The sequence below is a fragment of the Narcine bancroftii genome, chromosome 8 (assembly GCF_036971445.1).
Source record: "Narcine bancroftii isolate sNarBan1 chromosome 8, sNarBan1.hap1, whole genome shotgun sequence".
Lineage (NCBI taxonomy): Eukaryota > Metazoa > Chordata > Chondrichthyes > Torpediniformes > Narcinidae > Narcine > Narcine bancroftii.
The window spans coordinates 92126220-92144154 of record NC_091476.1 but is presented as its reverse complement, the minus strand read 5'-3'; the positions used below and the strand labels follow the sequence as shown (position 1 = coordinate 92144154).

At 42.2% G+C, this 17935-nt stretch overlaps 1 protein-coding gene across 9 annotated transcripts in view; it reads left to right on the top strand.

Moving 5' to 3' along the window:
• Positions 1–17935, top strand: part of robo3 (roundabout, axon guidance receptor, homolog 3 (Drosophila)) — a 361322-nt gene that overhangs the window by 183991 nt on the left and 159396 nt on the right. For all 9 annotated transcript variants that reach the window (XM_069894503.1, XM_069894505.1, XM_069894506.1 and 6 more), the window contains exons 3-6: positions 1214–1371; positions 2084–2204; positions 4989–5127; positions 6160–6287. In XM_069894503.1, coding sequence (XP_069750604.1) covers positions 1214–1371; positions 2084–2204; positions 4989–5127; positions 6160–6287 — 546 coding nt within the window. The remainder of the gene's footprint in view (positions 1–1213; positions 1372–2083; positions 2205–4988; positions 5128–6159; positions 6288–17935) is intronic.

The window sequence follows — 17935 nt, the reverse complement described above, 5'->3', positions numbered from 1 at the left end:
ATGCAGCAATTCCCTTCTTCCAACAAGGCCACAAAAAATTGATAATCCTGGTGTCCCCAGTGCGTTTCCAGAGCTCCCAAGGGAAATATTGAGAATACATCTTGCAGATCTAATTAATTGCTGTATTCCTAGGCTGTTGTAATATGTGCTGGTTGGGAGCCATGAGTCCACTTTAGATTCCTGAATGTTTTTTTGACTGACTGCAGGGTTAGATGTTATTTTGGGTAATGGGCATATCTACGATCCATCTGCCTGGGAATATTCATTAATTCAGATCAGTGGAAACCAAATTGAATTACTAAAGGAGGGAAAAATGAGCTGGTGTAATTTTGTGTAGTTACAGGCAGAAACTAATGCGTACATAGATCAAGGGTGATGTGGGCCATTACAAGCATTAATGGAACTGCTTGGGACTGAATAAGTACAGGATTTACTTAGTAGATGCTGATTAGGCAGATCACGTTGATAGAATGTAATCATTACTTTTAATATATTGTGGCTGCGCCAGTTCTACTGAAGTGTGCAATGATACTGCAGATTATCTCAGAGAAAGTGGGGGTAAAAATGTCAAATACTTTTAACGTGGAGGAGAGAGTTTGAGGGGCATGTGCGGAGCAAATCTTTTTAAACAGAGAGTGGTGGGTGTCCGAAAAAGGCTGCCAGGGACTGTGGTTGAAGCAGATATGATTGTCGTGTGTAAGAGGCTTTTTGATAGTGTTACGAGTCCAGAGGACTTCAAAACCCAGCAGCAATAGAAGTTCACCAAGACAAATGATTACAAAAATAAAAGTTGCTTTTAATTTTCTTTAAACATAAAAGCAGGATCAAACTTTAACTTATTACTTTTAACTTCAAATTCTAAGCGCATGTATATGTAATGTGTATATGTTCAGGAAAGTTCTTTAATTCATAGTGCAATCTCACTTCTCAGTCCTCCAAGTTCACTGGTTGTAGGCATTTCTTATACTGTGCACGGAATTTAACATTTATGAAGTTTCACCAGGCTTTGGTGCTTAAAGGTAAATAGTTACCACTCAGGAAGGTTCTAGTTGGTTTCAGAGAGAGATTTGTTGCTTGTTGGACACCCACAAACTGATACCCTCTGATCAGCCACTTCCATGTCTTGCCGAAGAAAGAAGAAATTCCTTCTCATTTCAGTTTCAGTAAGTGAAGCCATTGGCTGAAGGTGTTTTCCTCCTTTGCCCTTCCCCAGTTCTGCGTGATGACTTCCGCCAAGCGCCAAGCGATGTTGTGGTTGCAGCTGGGGAGCCTGCTGTGATGGAGTGCCTCCCACCAAGAGGACATCCAGAACCAACCATCTCCTGGAAGAAGGACAATCTCCGCATTAATGACAAGGATGAGCGGATCACGGTGAGTAGGTGGCATGATCGACCACTTGGGGTAAGTGGGGGGGGGGTAATGGATCGGTAGTGTCTGTAAGGAGTTTGTATGCTCTCCTCGTGACCTCCGTGGGTTTCCTCTAGGTGCTCTGGTTTCATTCTACCCTCTAAAAATGTAGGGAGCTTGAAGGTCAACTGGTGCATTTGGGTGGCACGGGCTCATGGGTCAGAAGGACATGTTGCCATGCTGTATGTCTACATTTGACATACAGCACAGTAATAGGCCATTTTGGTCCATGAGCCCATGCCACCCAATTACACCTGATTGACCTATACACCCAGTATGCTTTTGAATGGTGGAAGAAAACTGGAGACCTCAGGGAAAACCCACACAGTCACGGAGAGAACGTACAAATTCCTTACAGTCAGTGCGGGGTCCCAATGGCTGGTGTTGTAACTTTATTGTGATAACCACCAACTGTAATGCCCATTCACGATAACAGGGAAAAGATTTCCAAGGAATCTGAGGGAACTTCATTCCAAAGAGGATGGTAGGTATTTGGGATAAGCTGTCAGAAGAAGTGGTAGAGATGGGGGCAAATGCTACATTTAAGTACTTGCACGGGAAACATATTGGCTGGACGCAGGGAAATGGGACTAGCATGTTCGGCATGGACACATTGGGCTGAAGGGTCTGTTTTCCTCCTGTAGTACTCTATGACATTGCCTGTCTGTTGTTCCAGATCCGAGGAGGAAAGCTGATGATCTCAAACACGAGGAAGTCTGATGCTGGCATGTACGTCTGCGTGGCTACCAATATGGTGGGTGAGAGGGACAGTGAGCCGGCAGACTTGGTCGTTTTTGGTAAGTGACAATTTAGTGACCCCCCACCCCGCTGTTTTACCTTCTCTATGCAACTCGGAGATTAGCCTGATCAGGGATCAATCCCAGAACTAAGTCAATGCTACTGCATCTTCCAATGCAGTAGCCCAAGGATATGGACGTCACAGAGTGAGTTGCTGCATGGTCGTCCATGATCTCTGGGGGGAGTCAGCCCAGTGAAGAGGAGCTGTTTGACGGCAGGAACTCTCTCTCTTCCAAATCCAGACCCTAGCCACTTGAAGCCAATTACCGAGCTGGTATACTAAAGGCAGTGTTTTTAAAGGAAGCCTGGTATGAACAACATTGAGCAATCTGTTCAATCACTTTTTATCCAAACAATTAAGTTTTACTTTTTTTTTGTTTTTCTATGCTTATTTTTTTCTGATTTTCTTTTCATAACTAAAACCAATAACTGCTGGGTTTTTTAAAATATATTATTTGTAAATTTAAAACCACAAAAAATCAGATACATTATAAATCAATTTAACTGCTAGTTAAGGCATAGATTGTTCAAGGACTTGCACACTTAGAAATGACTGTTGAATGTTAATTTGGATTGTGCAGGAGGGGAATATAATGATTTTCCATTGTACCCAATACCCTTAAAATGTATCCACCCCTCACCTCACAGAGGCACCAAATGGTGGAGAGGACCTGGGGTGAAGTTCTTCCCCCAGAACATTGAAGCCAATTGGATCATCCCAATTTCCCCCTTAAGTTTATCCCTTAACTAACTAGTTCTGTTAGATATGATATAAGAAAGCTTCACATTCAAAGTGAGGTTTCCTTCCTATCATGTAATGATAATACTTCATTGGCAAGATGCCTAACCCTAGACAAGATTGGGAAGGGGTGGGAAAGGACTAGTAGTGTCCTGGTACTTATCAACATGGATATAGGTTTTAGTGCAAAGAATATCAAAACATGGAATTGGATTGTAATCAATGCAGGGGGAGGTTGGTTGTGGGGGTAACATTGACATGGGAAAAAAAAGCCCGCAGTGAGTACAGTTAAAGGAAAAGGCTCATTGGTTCCCTGTAGATCCGGTGGAAAATTCCTCATGTACTGTGTCAATGAGACAAAAAGCCCGGGACCTTGTGTTTCAGATCTCATCTGAGATAGTGATGGGCCACTGAAGACAGAGACAAACGAGACTCAGATGCTGGAATCTAGAACCAAACAGAACACTGGAAAAACTCATTGGGTCAACCAGCATCTGTGGAGGCAAGACCTCGCCTCAGGACTGCTGGAGTTGGGTTCAGGGATCTTGAAGCAAAGGAAAAATCATTTAGGTGTTTTTTCCACCTCTGTCATTATGTGACACAGAATGGTAGAAAATGGCCTAGGTGTTTACTGGACAATAGTGGGAAGGGTTGGGCAGTTTAGGGGAGTTGTGCGGGCAAGCTTTTAACACAGAGAGTAGTGGGTGCCTGGAATGTTTGCCAGGAGTAGTGGTGGAATTAGATAAGTTAGTAGTGTTTAAGAGGCTTCCAGAGAGAGAGAGAGAGAGAGAGAGAGAGACTGAATATGCAGGGTAAAGAGAGAGGCAGAGATTTAGCTTAATTTGGCATTATGTTTGGTGTTGACATTTTGGGCCAAGGGATCTGTTCTTGTACTCTAGTGTTCTATGATGTAACTGGTTCAAGTTCTGATAATTTCATAACTCCCTTTATTGAGTGAGCCCTGTGTGTGTGCATTTCTTTCACACCAACATTCCCCTCTGACCCCCACTGAGGAAAGGACAGATCGTACAATGATGGTCATCTGGCTGCTTCGTTACAGGAGTGCAGTACACAAAAGTGCTGGAGAAACTCAGCTGGTCATGCAGCATCTATAGGAAGTAAAGGGCAACCAATGCAGCACATTTGTGTATTGCACTCCACCCCAGATTGTTTAACTCTCAGGAATGTTCTTGGTTCAGTCACCAAATTCAGACACTTCACATTGTTCCTTGGTGTGGAGTTTGGTCTACCTTCACTGTTTGGTGGCCACCTTAGTGTTGCCATGGGCTGTGGCATATTGGTAATGAGATATTACTTCTGGACATGAACTCTGTTCCTCCACCAGCAGCTGGACACTAACCTTTCCTGGATAGAGATGAGGTGTGCACAAATGGCTCTTTCGGAGGCCAGAGAAACAGTCAGCGGGGGTCATTGATTTAGTACGAACAAGGACTGAAGTTAATGGAGTCTGCTCAGCTCAGTGTGAAAGGATTCTGGAGGCAGAATACTCAACACAGTTGATGTGCTCTAAATTTTAAGGGTACTGACCAAGAACTGAAAAGTGGGATCAGGTTAAGCACTTGGAACATAAGGCTGAATAGGGGTGGCCAACCTTTTAATTTTTAATTTAGACATATAGCATGGTAACAGACCATTTCAGCCCATAAGTATGTACCGGGGGGTGTATAGGTTAATTGGGCAGCATGGACTCGTGGGCCGAAATAGCCTGTTATTGTGCTGTATGTCTAAAGTAAAAATTAAAAGGTTGGCCACCCCTGTACATAATTAGAATGTTGTGATTCAATGAAAGAGAAGAGAGGGAATGAGAGGCTGAAATTGGTAGTCTGAGGGAGCATTTCCAGCTTAATCCTTTCTGCAAAGGCTTCACAAATAAGTTGCCAAAAATACACCAAGCAAGCACCTCGTGCAAGTGTTGGCGCATTGCCTGGGATGCTACCTGCCTCACTGTATTTTCAATGTGCTCTCTTCTTTGTAACCCTTCTCATCTTGTTTCCACCACCCCCCCTCCCATACAATCCCACAGAACGGCCCACCTTCATCAAACGGCCTGTAAATCAGGTGGTCCTCGCAGACGACACTGTGGATTTTCATTGCGAGGTGCATGGTGATCCCGTGCCAACCACCCGTTGGCGCAAGGAGGAGGGTGAGCTGCCACGTGAGAGGTACGCAACTAAAGTGTTAGAATCCTCATTGCATTGTACTGTTCAAGGAAGAAGGATGTGCAAGTGAAGCTTCAACAAACCAACTTGTTCCATTACAGTTTAATGTCATGTTTTGCATTGGAAATGGATGCAGTGAGAAATATTGTAGAATTTAATTGATATATATATTTTTAAATTAGACATACAGCATGGTAAAAGGCCATTTTGGCCCACAAGTCCATGCTGCCAAATTTACACCCCATTAACTTACACCCCCAGTACATTTTAAACAGTGGGAGGAACCGGAGCCCCCCCAGGGTAAAACCCATGCAGACACGGGGAGAACATACAAACTCCTTACAGATAGCCTAGGATTTGAACTCCAGTCCAGACCCAATTGCTGACGCTGTAAAGGTGTTGCACTAACCGCTACACCAGCTGTTCCACCCTTAATGTGCCCATCAGTAGGGGCTTCAAGGAGCAATGGCTCTTGGGAGATAACCCATAAAGCATTGAATCCTGGTGCATGGGTGATTCACTCCCACATGTGCTAAACTCCTACAGTAAAAGAAGTAATGCAAGTATCTCAGCACCCAGAGAGATGAAGGAAAAAGAAAGACCAATATTCCAAACATTCAATGGCCACCTCATTGGATGCTGGGCTTAAGATCTGCCTTTATGTCTTCCTTCATGTGGTCAAATCCATTAATGTTCAGTGTATGACTTGGATACTTGAACCTGACAAGTGGAGCTTAGAATCTTTACTCCAACATAAATGAGCACAAAAGAGAAGAGGGAGAAGACAAGAGAAATGTGGGGAAATAAACAAAAGGGTTACTTGGACTGTGACATGCACAATGAGCAATAGATCAACAGCCTGTTTTATATATCACTGGTTCAATAGAAATAACACAGGTTGCTAATTCACTCATGGCTTTTACTTAACATCGCATGTGGCACAGTTACCTGAGATGAGTGTTTCACTTCAATGAGTAACTTTTATTTTGCACCAGTATACACAGGGAACAAAGCGGATCTTTCTGTCTCATTCAGGTTTGAGATTCAGTCTGACAACAGTTTGCGGTTGGCACAAGTCAACAGCGAGGATGAAGGAACATACACCTGTATTGCAGAAAATAGTGTGGGTAAAGTTGAATTCTCGGGCACTCTGACAGTACACGGTAAGGACCTCTGGATGATATTTCTGAACTGATAAAGATGTATTGTCTTATTTCCATTGGATTGAGCGGGGATACTATTACTTAATGTTTATGGCTGAATCACCCCTCAGATGCAAGGAAAGGAAACACAGGAACACTTAAAACAGTGAGCCCTTGCAGTGAGAGCCAATGGCCAATTTAATCAACGAAAGGATATCACAGTGAAATCTAACTCTGTCCTTTGTAGGAGCTATCAGGCTGTACAATAGTCCTGGCTCAAGAGGCAGCTGCCACAAGCGGGGGATCTAGAGAGAATGCTGTGCGGAGGTTAAAGGACAGCCTGGGTCTGGTGTGGGTTCAGTTTTTGCTTCAAATGGTCATCCTGTGGCACACCTGCCGTCTTGCTCCTGACCTCTGTTGTTGTAAGTGTGCAGTTGGGGTCGCGAAGGTGGTTTCCTCTGGGTGCTCCCATTTCTTCCAAAGACCTGCGGATTGGTGGATTGGTAGCCCCTGTAAATTGCCCTGAATTTGGACGTGATAGAATCTGGGGGTAGTTGATAGTTGTAGGGAGAAGAAATAATGGGATTAACATAGGGTAGTTATGGTCAGTGTAGACTCGATGGGTTAAAAAGCCTGTTTCTGTGGTATACCTATGACTTTGAACTAGACAAGTTATTGAGGATGATCGATGGAATCACATCTCAAAGAAACAGACAGTTTTTTTGTGATTTTTGTAGAATAGAAGAACACAAGTTTTAAACTTGCTTGGTTTTAGTTTTTATTGAAATCAGTTTAAAAACAATCTTCAATTGATTTTTATCTGATACTGAAAGTGAACATATAACAATAATTGTTGCAATTAAAGACTTCAATGTTCCATGAGATTGAATTATTTTTTGCCATTATACAAAGGATCTGGAAATTACTTTCTGGTGAGTGACACTAGGTTGATTATAACTATGAATGGGAACGTTTTACTGGTGCCTGGCAGGAGGTTGAATCTCTGAATGGATCGGTTGCAATCACTTATGGGGTGCATTCCTTCTAAAAATGTTCCCTTTGTGCCATAGACAATGTCTGTGAGTTCATCTCTTTCATTTTATGTTCAATGGTGAATGAAATGCAATACCCACTCAAATCAGATCTCCAAATTACTCATGAGCCCTTTGGTGCTAAAATGTGCAACCGCAACAGATAAAGGGATGCTTCAGTGATATCCCCCATTTCTGATTAATTGCCACCCCCTGACTAGCTGAAGACCTTCAACTTCAATGTTGTTGTAAAGAAAAAAAATGGACATTTTATCATCCCTCAGTTCACGATATGAATTTTGGATTATTCAATTAATGTCATTAATCTGGAAAGGGTGCAAAAGTAAAGAATTACCAGGATGTTACCAGGAATGGAGGGCATTCACATATAAGGAGAGGCTGGATAGGGCTGGACTGTTTTTCCATGGAACAGGTGGATAGTCACAAGCTTTTTTCCCAGGGTAGGGGAGTCTAAAAATGGGGGCACTAGATTAAGGTGAGATGAGAAGGATTTTAAAGTGGACCCGAAGGGCAATATTTTTAACACAAATGGTGTTGTATATATGGAACATGCTGCCAGAGGAAATGATAGCAGGTACAATTCAAAGGATGTTTGAGCAGGTAACATGGACAGGAAATGTTGAGATGGATATGGAACAAATAGGACGAGCACAGATGGGCATGGTCAGAATGAACGAGTTGGGCTGAAAGACTTATTTCCCTGTGGTATTGCTCAGAATAGGGGCTCCTATTCTGGAGACTGGGGTTTCAGCATTTATTGGCCCTCTCTGGTTTCTTTGAGATGGTGATGAGACATCTTGAATTTTTGCAGGGCTCCCAGTTAATGGGGAAGGTTTCCATGTCTGAAATGGGGTTCAGAAGTGATAGTATTTCATTAAATGAGCCATCCTAGAAAAGGAAGGACATTGTTGGTTTGTGAGGTTGACCCTAAGATTGTAAATGACTTCCAAACTGAACAATATTATTGAGCTATTTGCAAGTGAATAGTTACCGTAATTAGAATACTAAACTCAGTTCTCGAGTTCAAATTCTATCACAATCAAATACTATTGAATTCAGTAAATTTGCTTTCCGACAACAGAAATAAATGTCTTCAAAATCCTTTAGGAAGGAAACACACTGGTTTGCAAGCTCACGTTGATTCCATATTAACTAATGGCCAACTAAGCCTTATCAACTAGAATTTAAATGGTTGGTAACCATGGAGTAAGCCTATCTGGTTCGATGATAGATGTATTGCTCAGTGTAATTGGATCATGCAGTCCAAGCTCAATGCGTGATATTTTCTGAGCTCAATAAACTCCATAAGAGGTGTTGCAATCAGTATGATATCCTCTGGGCCTGAACAGTTTAAACTTGCCAGGATTTCTACATCTGTTCGTGGTCTCTGACGGCTTATGTTGTGATGCTCCTTTGTAATCTTAGATTTTTGGATGAGGTTTACATGGGAACCAAGTAAAAAAGACAGACAACAGAGTGAGCTAGGCGATCAAAGAGAAGCACATTATATCTGTGTTAAACTCGCGCTGTGAAGTGGGAATGGTTGAATCGTGATAAATGCAGAAACAATCAGGCAGGATATATTCCATGGGGTCTGGGTTGCTATCAACCACTGATAAAAGCAGTCTAGTCATAAATCACAGTAGTACACCCCATGAACCAGCCAATAGTGATTAAATGAGAAGATAATGATTACAAATATACTCTATGTGGCAAGTGAGGAGCTATATTTAGTGCTGTTCTATAAGAATTTGACTCCATTCTTACTGATATTGGGGGTACAAATAAATTGTCTTTATGTAGTGTCTTTAACCTCTCTATACTCTTCCAAAGAGTATTACCAGACAAAATGACAGAGTCAAAGATGAGGCCATCAGGCTGGTGACAAAAGGGCAGAGTTTAACTCTTCAGGTCGATTGGCTTCCATTATTTTTTGCTTTTGTTAAAATCCTGCGACGCTGATGAATCTCACAAGTCCACCTTTATTCGCCAGCCTAGTTCCCTCATCAGGCAAGCGCTTGCACCAATGAGCGGTTTGCTGAACAATTTGAGTGGGTATTAAGAGCCAGAAAGCATTAATGGAAAAGTCACACCTTTCAGTCACGTTGGCGGGCCTGAAGAGGATGGTGTAACATTTTAAATTTTCAAGGCACTGAGAAATTCTCAGCATTTAGGATCATTTATTGATTTTTTTTATATTGAATTCAGTTTCAGTTCTTATCATTGTGAGACTGAAGTCCTTCAACTCTGGGCTGCAAGTCTGAACCGTTACTGTGACCTCACACTCCCCATTACACTCAATCTCTTGGAAATATTTATCAGAAGTCATTAGTCAAGGAAGATGAAATAAAGTGCCTTATCTCCTTCGCAAAAAAGCTGAGTAGTCTCATAGCTTAAGCATAACCATTTGACGAATTTGATAGCTTTTGGGTTGGTGCAGTTCATTGTGAGTTTTTGTGGCCCCACATCAAACTATTAACACCAACCAGACCAAAAATTGAAGTATTAGAGTTACAAAAGTACCTGAACCAAGTTAATGTCCATTACGTACAATATATTTGTCCAGATTAATACTAATTAGAGAAACTACAAAATAAATAAACTACCAAGGACAATTAAGTTATATTTCATGGGTGTATAATGCAGGATGGTTCACGTAATTAGCCCATAAACAAAAGAGAATATTTTTTGTTTAATAAGCAAAAATGCTGGAGAAACTCGGGTCTCACCGTGTCCAGTAGAGGCAAAGATATATAATCAGTGTTTTGGGCCTGAGCCATTTGGCAAGGAAGATTTTTGTTAATCTTTGCTTAAAAATTGGCTTCAAGCCTACAAGATCTATACTTGAAGTCCTCATGACAATCTTCAGTGTGGAGGGATTTTGTCAACAGAAAATGCTGGAAAAACTCAACAAATTAGACAGCATCTGTAGAAAACCTACTGGGCATGTACCACATTTAAGTAATTTGTTCTATCCATTGCCTGCCCCCACCTCTTCTACTACCTAAAACTAATTTTCTTTCTTTCCCAGTCTAACGAAGGACCCTGGACCTGTATCATTAACTGTTTCTCTTTCCTTGGATGTTGCCCAACCTACTGAGACTTTCCAACATGTTTTCGCTTTCATTTTTTAGCATCAGCAGGGTTTTTTTTTCCCCTGATTTTCAAGCTTTCAATAACATCCACTCTCATGACAAAAGTTTCCACAACTTTTCAGGACAACTCCGGGAGCCAAAGAAAATACAAATGAAGAACCTGTTGTTGCTGGAAATCCAAAAGCGAGACTAAAAATGGGTAAAACATTCAGCAGATGAACAGAGAGAACCAGCCCTGACCATCAAAACGTTTGTGTTTTCTCTTTCCGTAGATGAGTGTTTCCAGCATTGTCTGGTTTTATTTTAAATCGCGACAACTGAAATAGTTCCTTATCACAGGGAAAGCTGCAGCTCTTTAAAAGTGGCTAACACCATGCTCAACTCTCAGCTTGTAGAAATGTTTCAATAACATTAGTGGCTAGGCACGATTCACTCCCCAACCCCATATTGATGCTGGCCATCACTCCCCAATCCCATATTGATGCTGGCCAAGCAAGGATTGAGTGCAATTCAGAATGAAAACGTCCAGGGTTAAATGGATCAAAGCCACTGCTTGACCAGATGCTGGTAGAACCATAGCCTGTCTAAACTCAATAGCGTCAAATGGAGAGGGGATTAAAAAAATATAAAAGAAATGCAGACAGATGGTCGGCTGTGATTGGCTTAGTTGGTGGGGAGAGGTATCAACTTCCTGTTTCGCACCACACCTACAAATCTGCAAATGGTGAATATTGCTCCACGTGTAATGTTATAAAAGCATAAATTTGTTAGATTATTATTTTATGCAGTGCTATGAATATAATGTGTCATAATAAGGGTAATAAGGGTATAATAAATATCCACACATCGTGGGGGCAATTCAATTACTCATGAACAACGAAGACGTGAGTGATTTAAACTCAGTCCGTCTTGAGAAGATGCTCATTGCATTTTAAGTGCAGTCGCTAACATATCATTGATGTATTTGTAAAAGGAAATGATGATGTCTTCATTCAGGAGGAATGTGAGTCACTGCACAGTAATAGCAATTAATTCTTAATGATCACTGTGTATTTCTCCCCAATGTTCTATCAGGGTCCAATGATTTGATGCAGCATTTGGCACTTACCACATTGAAATTAATCTATGGCTAAATTATCATGAAATGCATAAAATTTCTCAGAAGCAGAGATCTGATTGGTTTGGTGGTCAGGGTAGATTTAACCACTGTCGCAAATCATTTGCCCCTTGTCAATGGCTGAAGTTAATATTTCCTGTGGTTTCTCACTGTTAAACTGACATTTATGCTACCATTGTGTATGAGATCATTCATGAATTTTCCCTGACATCTCATGTATTTTTTTTATTTTTTTTTTCTTTGTTTCAGTTGGTCCATTCAGTAAGTATTCATTTCACCTCATTTACTTACTGCTGCATGCTGGGTTAGGTGGAGGTTGTGACGGAATGGTTTTAATTTGAAGCACACCCTATGCTTTCGGCTAAGTCTTTCACTAACACAGCTGTTGTGGGGTGAAAGGTCCAAGCAAACGGTGTTGAATGTATAAAATGGTCAACATTCAATTCCTTGGGAAAAGAGGTGTCATTTTTCCATAATTTCATCCACATTTTCATGAGGCCAGCCATGAACTCATCTGGAGTTGGAGTTGCTTGTTAATGATGTCCCCGGTGCTTGTTGCTTTATGGTAAAGAACATGGGTTACCAAAATTGCTGCCTTTTAGTTCAACAAAGTTTCATCACTGAGACATAAAATACTTTGTTTGGCAAGCAATTAATAAAGGAAATATATTAGAAGGTTGTGTACAGTTCTAGGAGTTCTATGGGCTTCATTTAGTAGGACTGGTGAACACGTTGCCACCTAGTGACAGGTTGTATGTTGCCTGACAAATAATTGAAATCATGTGATTGACAGCACTGACTGCAAATCCAATTTTTGTCTCCTTCCAGACAGTTAAGTAACAGAGAGAACTAATTTGTGTAGTGGACTTGTTTGTGTATAAATAAATAAATAACCTCTTGACATTTTCATTTTGGTCAATAGTTTTAATGATTGAGCAACATCACCAGGTCTGTAACAAGCCTTAGGTGGAGTTCTTTGCCAGTTTGCGCATTGCAGAGTTGAGCATCGCCAATGTGCAGTTCTGGTAGGACAGGATTGTGCATGGACATCGTCCGCTCGTCAACTACCTTTTCTTGTCAAACAATATCTGTCAAAAATATTGTCAATTTGGGCATGGCTGGTGATTTGGGGGAACAATAACAGCAGCAACATAATTGAGAGGAGGATGCAAAGCAAAGAACGGATATAAAAGCAAATGTGAATACGATGATTAGTGAAGAACTTTTTTTAATACTCCACAGGAACTGGTGTCTGTCCATACTATACGTCAACAGAGCATGTTCAAAACATTAATGAGATAGTCCCTGTTGAAAACAGACTGGGCTGGATCCAAAAATAAACTAGCATGTTATCAGTCTAACATCTAAAGTCAGGCCGGAAATGTACTCAGCTGGAGAAAACGGGATTAAATGCTTAAAGGGACATGCCAGTAGAAAATCACACAGGGTATTCCTGTTAACAAAGCACGTCTACACTAACAATCACCCAGCTTCAGAACAAGGCTGCAAGACAGATAAAAATTTTGAAAGACCGAAACAAAATTTTTAAAAAGCAAGATATTTTCAGTAGAGTGAGGTGTATAAAATGAAAGAAAAGGTGGTTTCGTATTTTGGGTGTAATTCTTTTTTGGCGCTATTATTCAAAGTCTATGGGAGACCTGCTTTTGCTTTTAGCATCTTTTGTTTCAAGACCAGCACTATTTATATAAACTGTGCATTTCCCTCCCATAATCAACACTCTAAATTTGATCAACGCCTTCGGCAAACCTAGGGACCTGTGCACTGATAGAGCACCCACAATATAATCTCAATGTATCCATTTAATATCTCTGACTTTGATAGGTCTAGGTCGGTGCGGAGACGATGAGACGAGCTTCGCTGGGAAGGAGGGAAACCTTTTGAGTGCTGCATTGTTGAAATGTTTTTTTCCCCCTGATGAGATGAGGAGAAAGCCTTGCTAATGTTTTCATTGATGAATTATTGCCCTCTGGCTGCTTCACTCTGCCACACAAAAGACACAAAGTGGAGGGCCAAGTCTGACTCACAGTGAACCTTTTCATAGGTTCTGTCTGGTGCACGCTTTAAAAATTTACAGTCAAGCAACATTATTATAGAAGAAGAGTCAGCTGTGAGTTGATTTAAAGTCATTCAACGATATTTCATTCTGCATTGTTTCTAATTACCTGTGCCTAATAGGAGCATCCAAAAGACCTGTATTCTCTTATCCTCATTTAATGATCTTCAAAATACATCTATACATTTCCATGTGTGTAAAACTTTAGCACAGATCTTCATTTTATTGATGCATTAAAAGTGGTGGTTGAACTCCAGATTCAGGTCTACTTGAAGGGTGAGGTAGACTAATGTGGAATATTGCTGCATTACAGAAATTATCATGGCATGGAACAGTACTTCTCAAATTCCTTGCACTGGAACCCCACCCCAGTAATCTCACGAAAACAACCCCGCTGACCCAGCAAATGCCGCACAACACAAGCAACAAGGCAGCCAGCAGAACATAGATTTCCTTTCCCTGGGTTTCTGCAACTCTGTACCCAGTGCAGTGTCGGAGGGGCACCTCCCAACACCATCACCACACCAAAGCCAGCCCAGGATCCTATCCCGTGGAAGTAAGGCTTATACATGCACACTTCACTGAGATACTTCAGGATCAACTTAGGCAGTTACCACAGCTAGACAATTCAATTCCCTCTATGTCTGTTTGCTGTGTGATCTTGCTCATGACCCCATGCAGATTACTGCCCATGTCCACAATGCATTCATTCTGCATTGGTTCACTGCTTCATTTGCCCTTGAACCTCTGCGACAAGTGGAAGGGTAATTGGCTGTCTGTCCTGGAGTACATCGCCAGGACCCCATGCCTTGATGAATGCCATATTCCAGCTTGGTCTGACAGAACAGACCATTGGTATGCTCAGGCAATAGCTCTGTGACCTGGCTGGTGTTGCAATGGGAGCTGGGTCATCAGCTAATGGAGTTGCCGACTACTGGAAAAGAAGGGCTGCGGCCTTCACCTGACGTTGTAGGTGAACTTCCTGCACCCTCACACTGGCTTTTAGGCAAAATTGTTGCTTCATTAGTCATTTCATTCTGCATGGGCTTCAGCTTTATGAGAGCCTCTCCAACAGAATCCTTCTCTAAGTCCTCTGTAGCAGGGTTTGTATATGATGAACCTGCTCTGGGATGTGGACACTGTCTTATCCTTTCCCATGGCTGCAGACCTTAGTGTCTAATAGCTCACAACAGATTCACATTCTTTTCATTCTCGGGTAGAGATGAGGATGGAGCAGTGAGGGCTGACCAGGGCAGTCAGGAGTTATGGTAGCAGGGTGGATTGTGCTTCTGCAAGATACTGATCCCCAAAGAGTTCCTCATAAATAAATACCGATTGTCCTGGAAATGTTGAATGACATGCATTCCTGGCAGTCGTAACAAGAACCAATATCCTGGGACTGTTGTGAAAGAGCATAGCAAGAGAGGTGAAGTTTTCCCATGCATGGCAGGCACAAGAACGACCTATCAAGTCAAGTCCCTTTTATTGTTCATACCATGTTCGCATGTTAAAAACGACCATGAAGCATATTTACATAAATATGTAAGAATAGAAGTTAAACACATTGAAATATTAAGACGTTCACAGTAAAAGTCCACAGAACCTATCCACATTTGTTATGGGAATTCAGCAGTCTGATGGCAGAAGGGAGAACAGTTTACGTGAGGGGTGTGTGGAGCCTTTCACAATGCCTTTCGCCTGCATTGAGTGTTGTAGACGTCCTTCATGGTAGGAAGAGAGCCTCCACTGATCTTTTCGCTGATTCCGCTATCCTCTGCAGGGTCTTGCTGTCTGACGTGGTACAGCTTCCAAACCAGGCAGTGATACAGTTGCACAGGATGCTCTCAAAATACATCCTCAGTAAAATGTAGTGAGGATGGAGGGTGGGAGATGAATTTTCCTCAGCCTACGTAGGAAGTGGAGGCGCTTCTGGGCTTTCTTGGCTATGGAGCTGGTGTTAAGGGACCAGTTGAGATTCTCTGCCAAGTGCACTCCAAGGAACTTGATACTCTTGACAACCTCAACGGTCGAGCCGTCAATGGTCAACTGAGTGAGGTCCCCCAGGCCCTCCTGTAGTTGACAACCATCTCTTTTGTTTTATTAATGTTCAGATACAGGTTGTTGGCTCTGAACCAGTCCATTAGTGACTGCACCTCATCTCTAAATGCTGACTCCTCACTCTTACTGATCAGGGCCACCATGGTCGTGTTATCAGCGAACTTGATGATGTGGTTCGAGCTGTGTTTAGCCACACAGTCGTGGGTCAGCAGAGTGAACAGCAGTGGACTAAGCACGCAGTCCTGTGGTGGGGAGGTGTTCGGTATGAATGACTTGGAAGTGCTGTTACTTATCCAGACTGCTTGACAAGTCAAGAATCCAATTGCAGGAGATGGACCCAGCAGGCCCAACTTCCTTAACAGGTACTGTGGTATGATTGTGTTGAATGTTGAGCTGGTCAATAAACAGCATTCAAACACATAAGTCCTTATTTTCAAGGTGGGTGAGGGCTAGATGGATGGCAGTGGTGATGGCATCATCCATAGAGCAGTTAGGTCTGTATGCTAACTGCAGAGGGTCCAGTGACAGGGGCAGCGGGAGCTTGATGTGCCCCATGACGAGCCCCTCGAAGCACTTCATGATAGTGGATGCGAGTCCCACAGGGCGGTCGTCATTGAGGCAGGACACAGACGACTTCTTCAGCACGGGGGCAATGGTGGCAGCTTTGAAGCACGTTGGGACAACAGCGCTTCTCAGGGAGATGTTAAAGATGTTGGAAAGAACATCTGCTAGCTGAGCCGCACATTCCCTGAGCGCTCTGCCGGGAATGATGCATCTGGCTATCTTGTAACCGGAAGTATCTGGTCATATTTCAAGAGTAGTGTGATTCCACATGGAAATGAGTTCTAAATAACCAATTTTCAGATGAGAAACCCAGTGCCAAGTGAAAGAAATTCTTGCCCAATAGCAAGTCCTACCACACTTTTGCATTCACAAACACAAGTACCATTTGTGGATCATCTTAATGTTGTTAGCTGCAATGGCAAAGCAATAATTAGCAGGCCTGCCCTGCAAAAATTCTTTCTCAGCCCCACATATGTTCTCACTCAGGTTGGTTGTTAACATTTTGGAGATTAACATCTGGATTATCTTTCCAGGAACGGTTGGCAGCCTTCTGGATGAATTCTTAGCTGGGCTTTTGTGAGTGAACGAATTCAAAAGGGGAAATCGGCAGGACTCATAGTGTGCATTGGAGATAAAGATATATTACCAATGTTTCAGACCTGAGCCCTTCTTCAAGGTACCAAGAAGAAAAGCTCAGGCCAGAAACATTGATAATACATTTTTACGCTTTACCTCCAATGGATGCTACGAGACCTGCTGAGTTCGTCCACCATTTCTGTGTTTTTACTTCAATCAAAGCATTGGCAGACTTTTGTGTTTTCTCCTCCACTCCCCCCACCATCACCCCCCAACCCCAAGTTCAAAAGAGCACAACGCAAAGCCCATTCTTCGCCTGGCAGAAGAATATTGTGTCCTTCCTTCTGGAATCTTGTCTCATAGAGGGATTGTCATTCCCAGATTTCCTCCTCTTTGAAACTTTCCATTCTGGAGCCTTGTTTTTGGTTGCCTTTCTTTTTGACTCAATTATCTCTGGAATTCCTTTTATTTGACTTAGCATGTTCTGGAAATACAAGCAATGTTGGGCAGGCCTCTCTCCATCCCTCATCAATGGAAACAACAAATGTTTATGAACCAGCTCGTTTGATCTCACGATGCCCCAAAACACTTCTCTGGCTTTGAGGTGCTTTAGTAATTAAACAACTTGTGCAAACCAGGGTCTCACCAACAACACATAACAAAACTGTCTGGATCTGAAACACCAACTGTGCATTTCTCTCCATGATGCTGCCTGACCTGCTGAACCCCTCCAGTCTCTTCTGTAACCTTTTTTTAAAGATGGCCAAATCTTAACTGTTAAACAATATCCTTCCATCTTTTTGCATGTGTCTTTGAGAGGGATGAAAGAACAATATAAGATACCATGTGAAAAATTAAATCCTTAACTCTAACCGAAACCCTACCCCACCAAAGTATCATGTTAGTTCAAGTCTCCAGAAAGGGGTATGGACCAAAGTGATGGGAACTCAAAGGACATTACCTCTGGGCCAAGGTGGATCCTCTAAAGTTGGGGGAACTCCTCCTTCATACTTCTAGTGATCAGGGTCAATCCTGACCTCGGGTGCTGCCTGACTGGAGTTTGCACATTCTTCCTCAGATTGTGTGTATTGCCCACTGGGTGTTGTAGTTTCCCATCGATATCCCAGAGATGT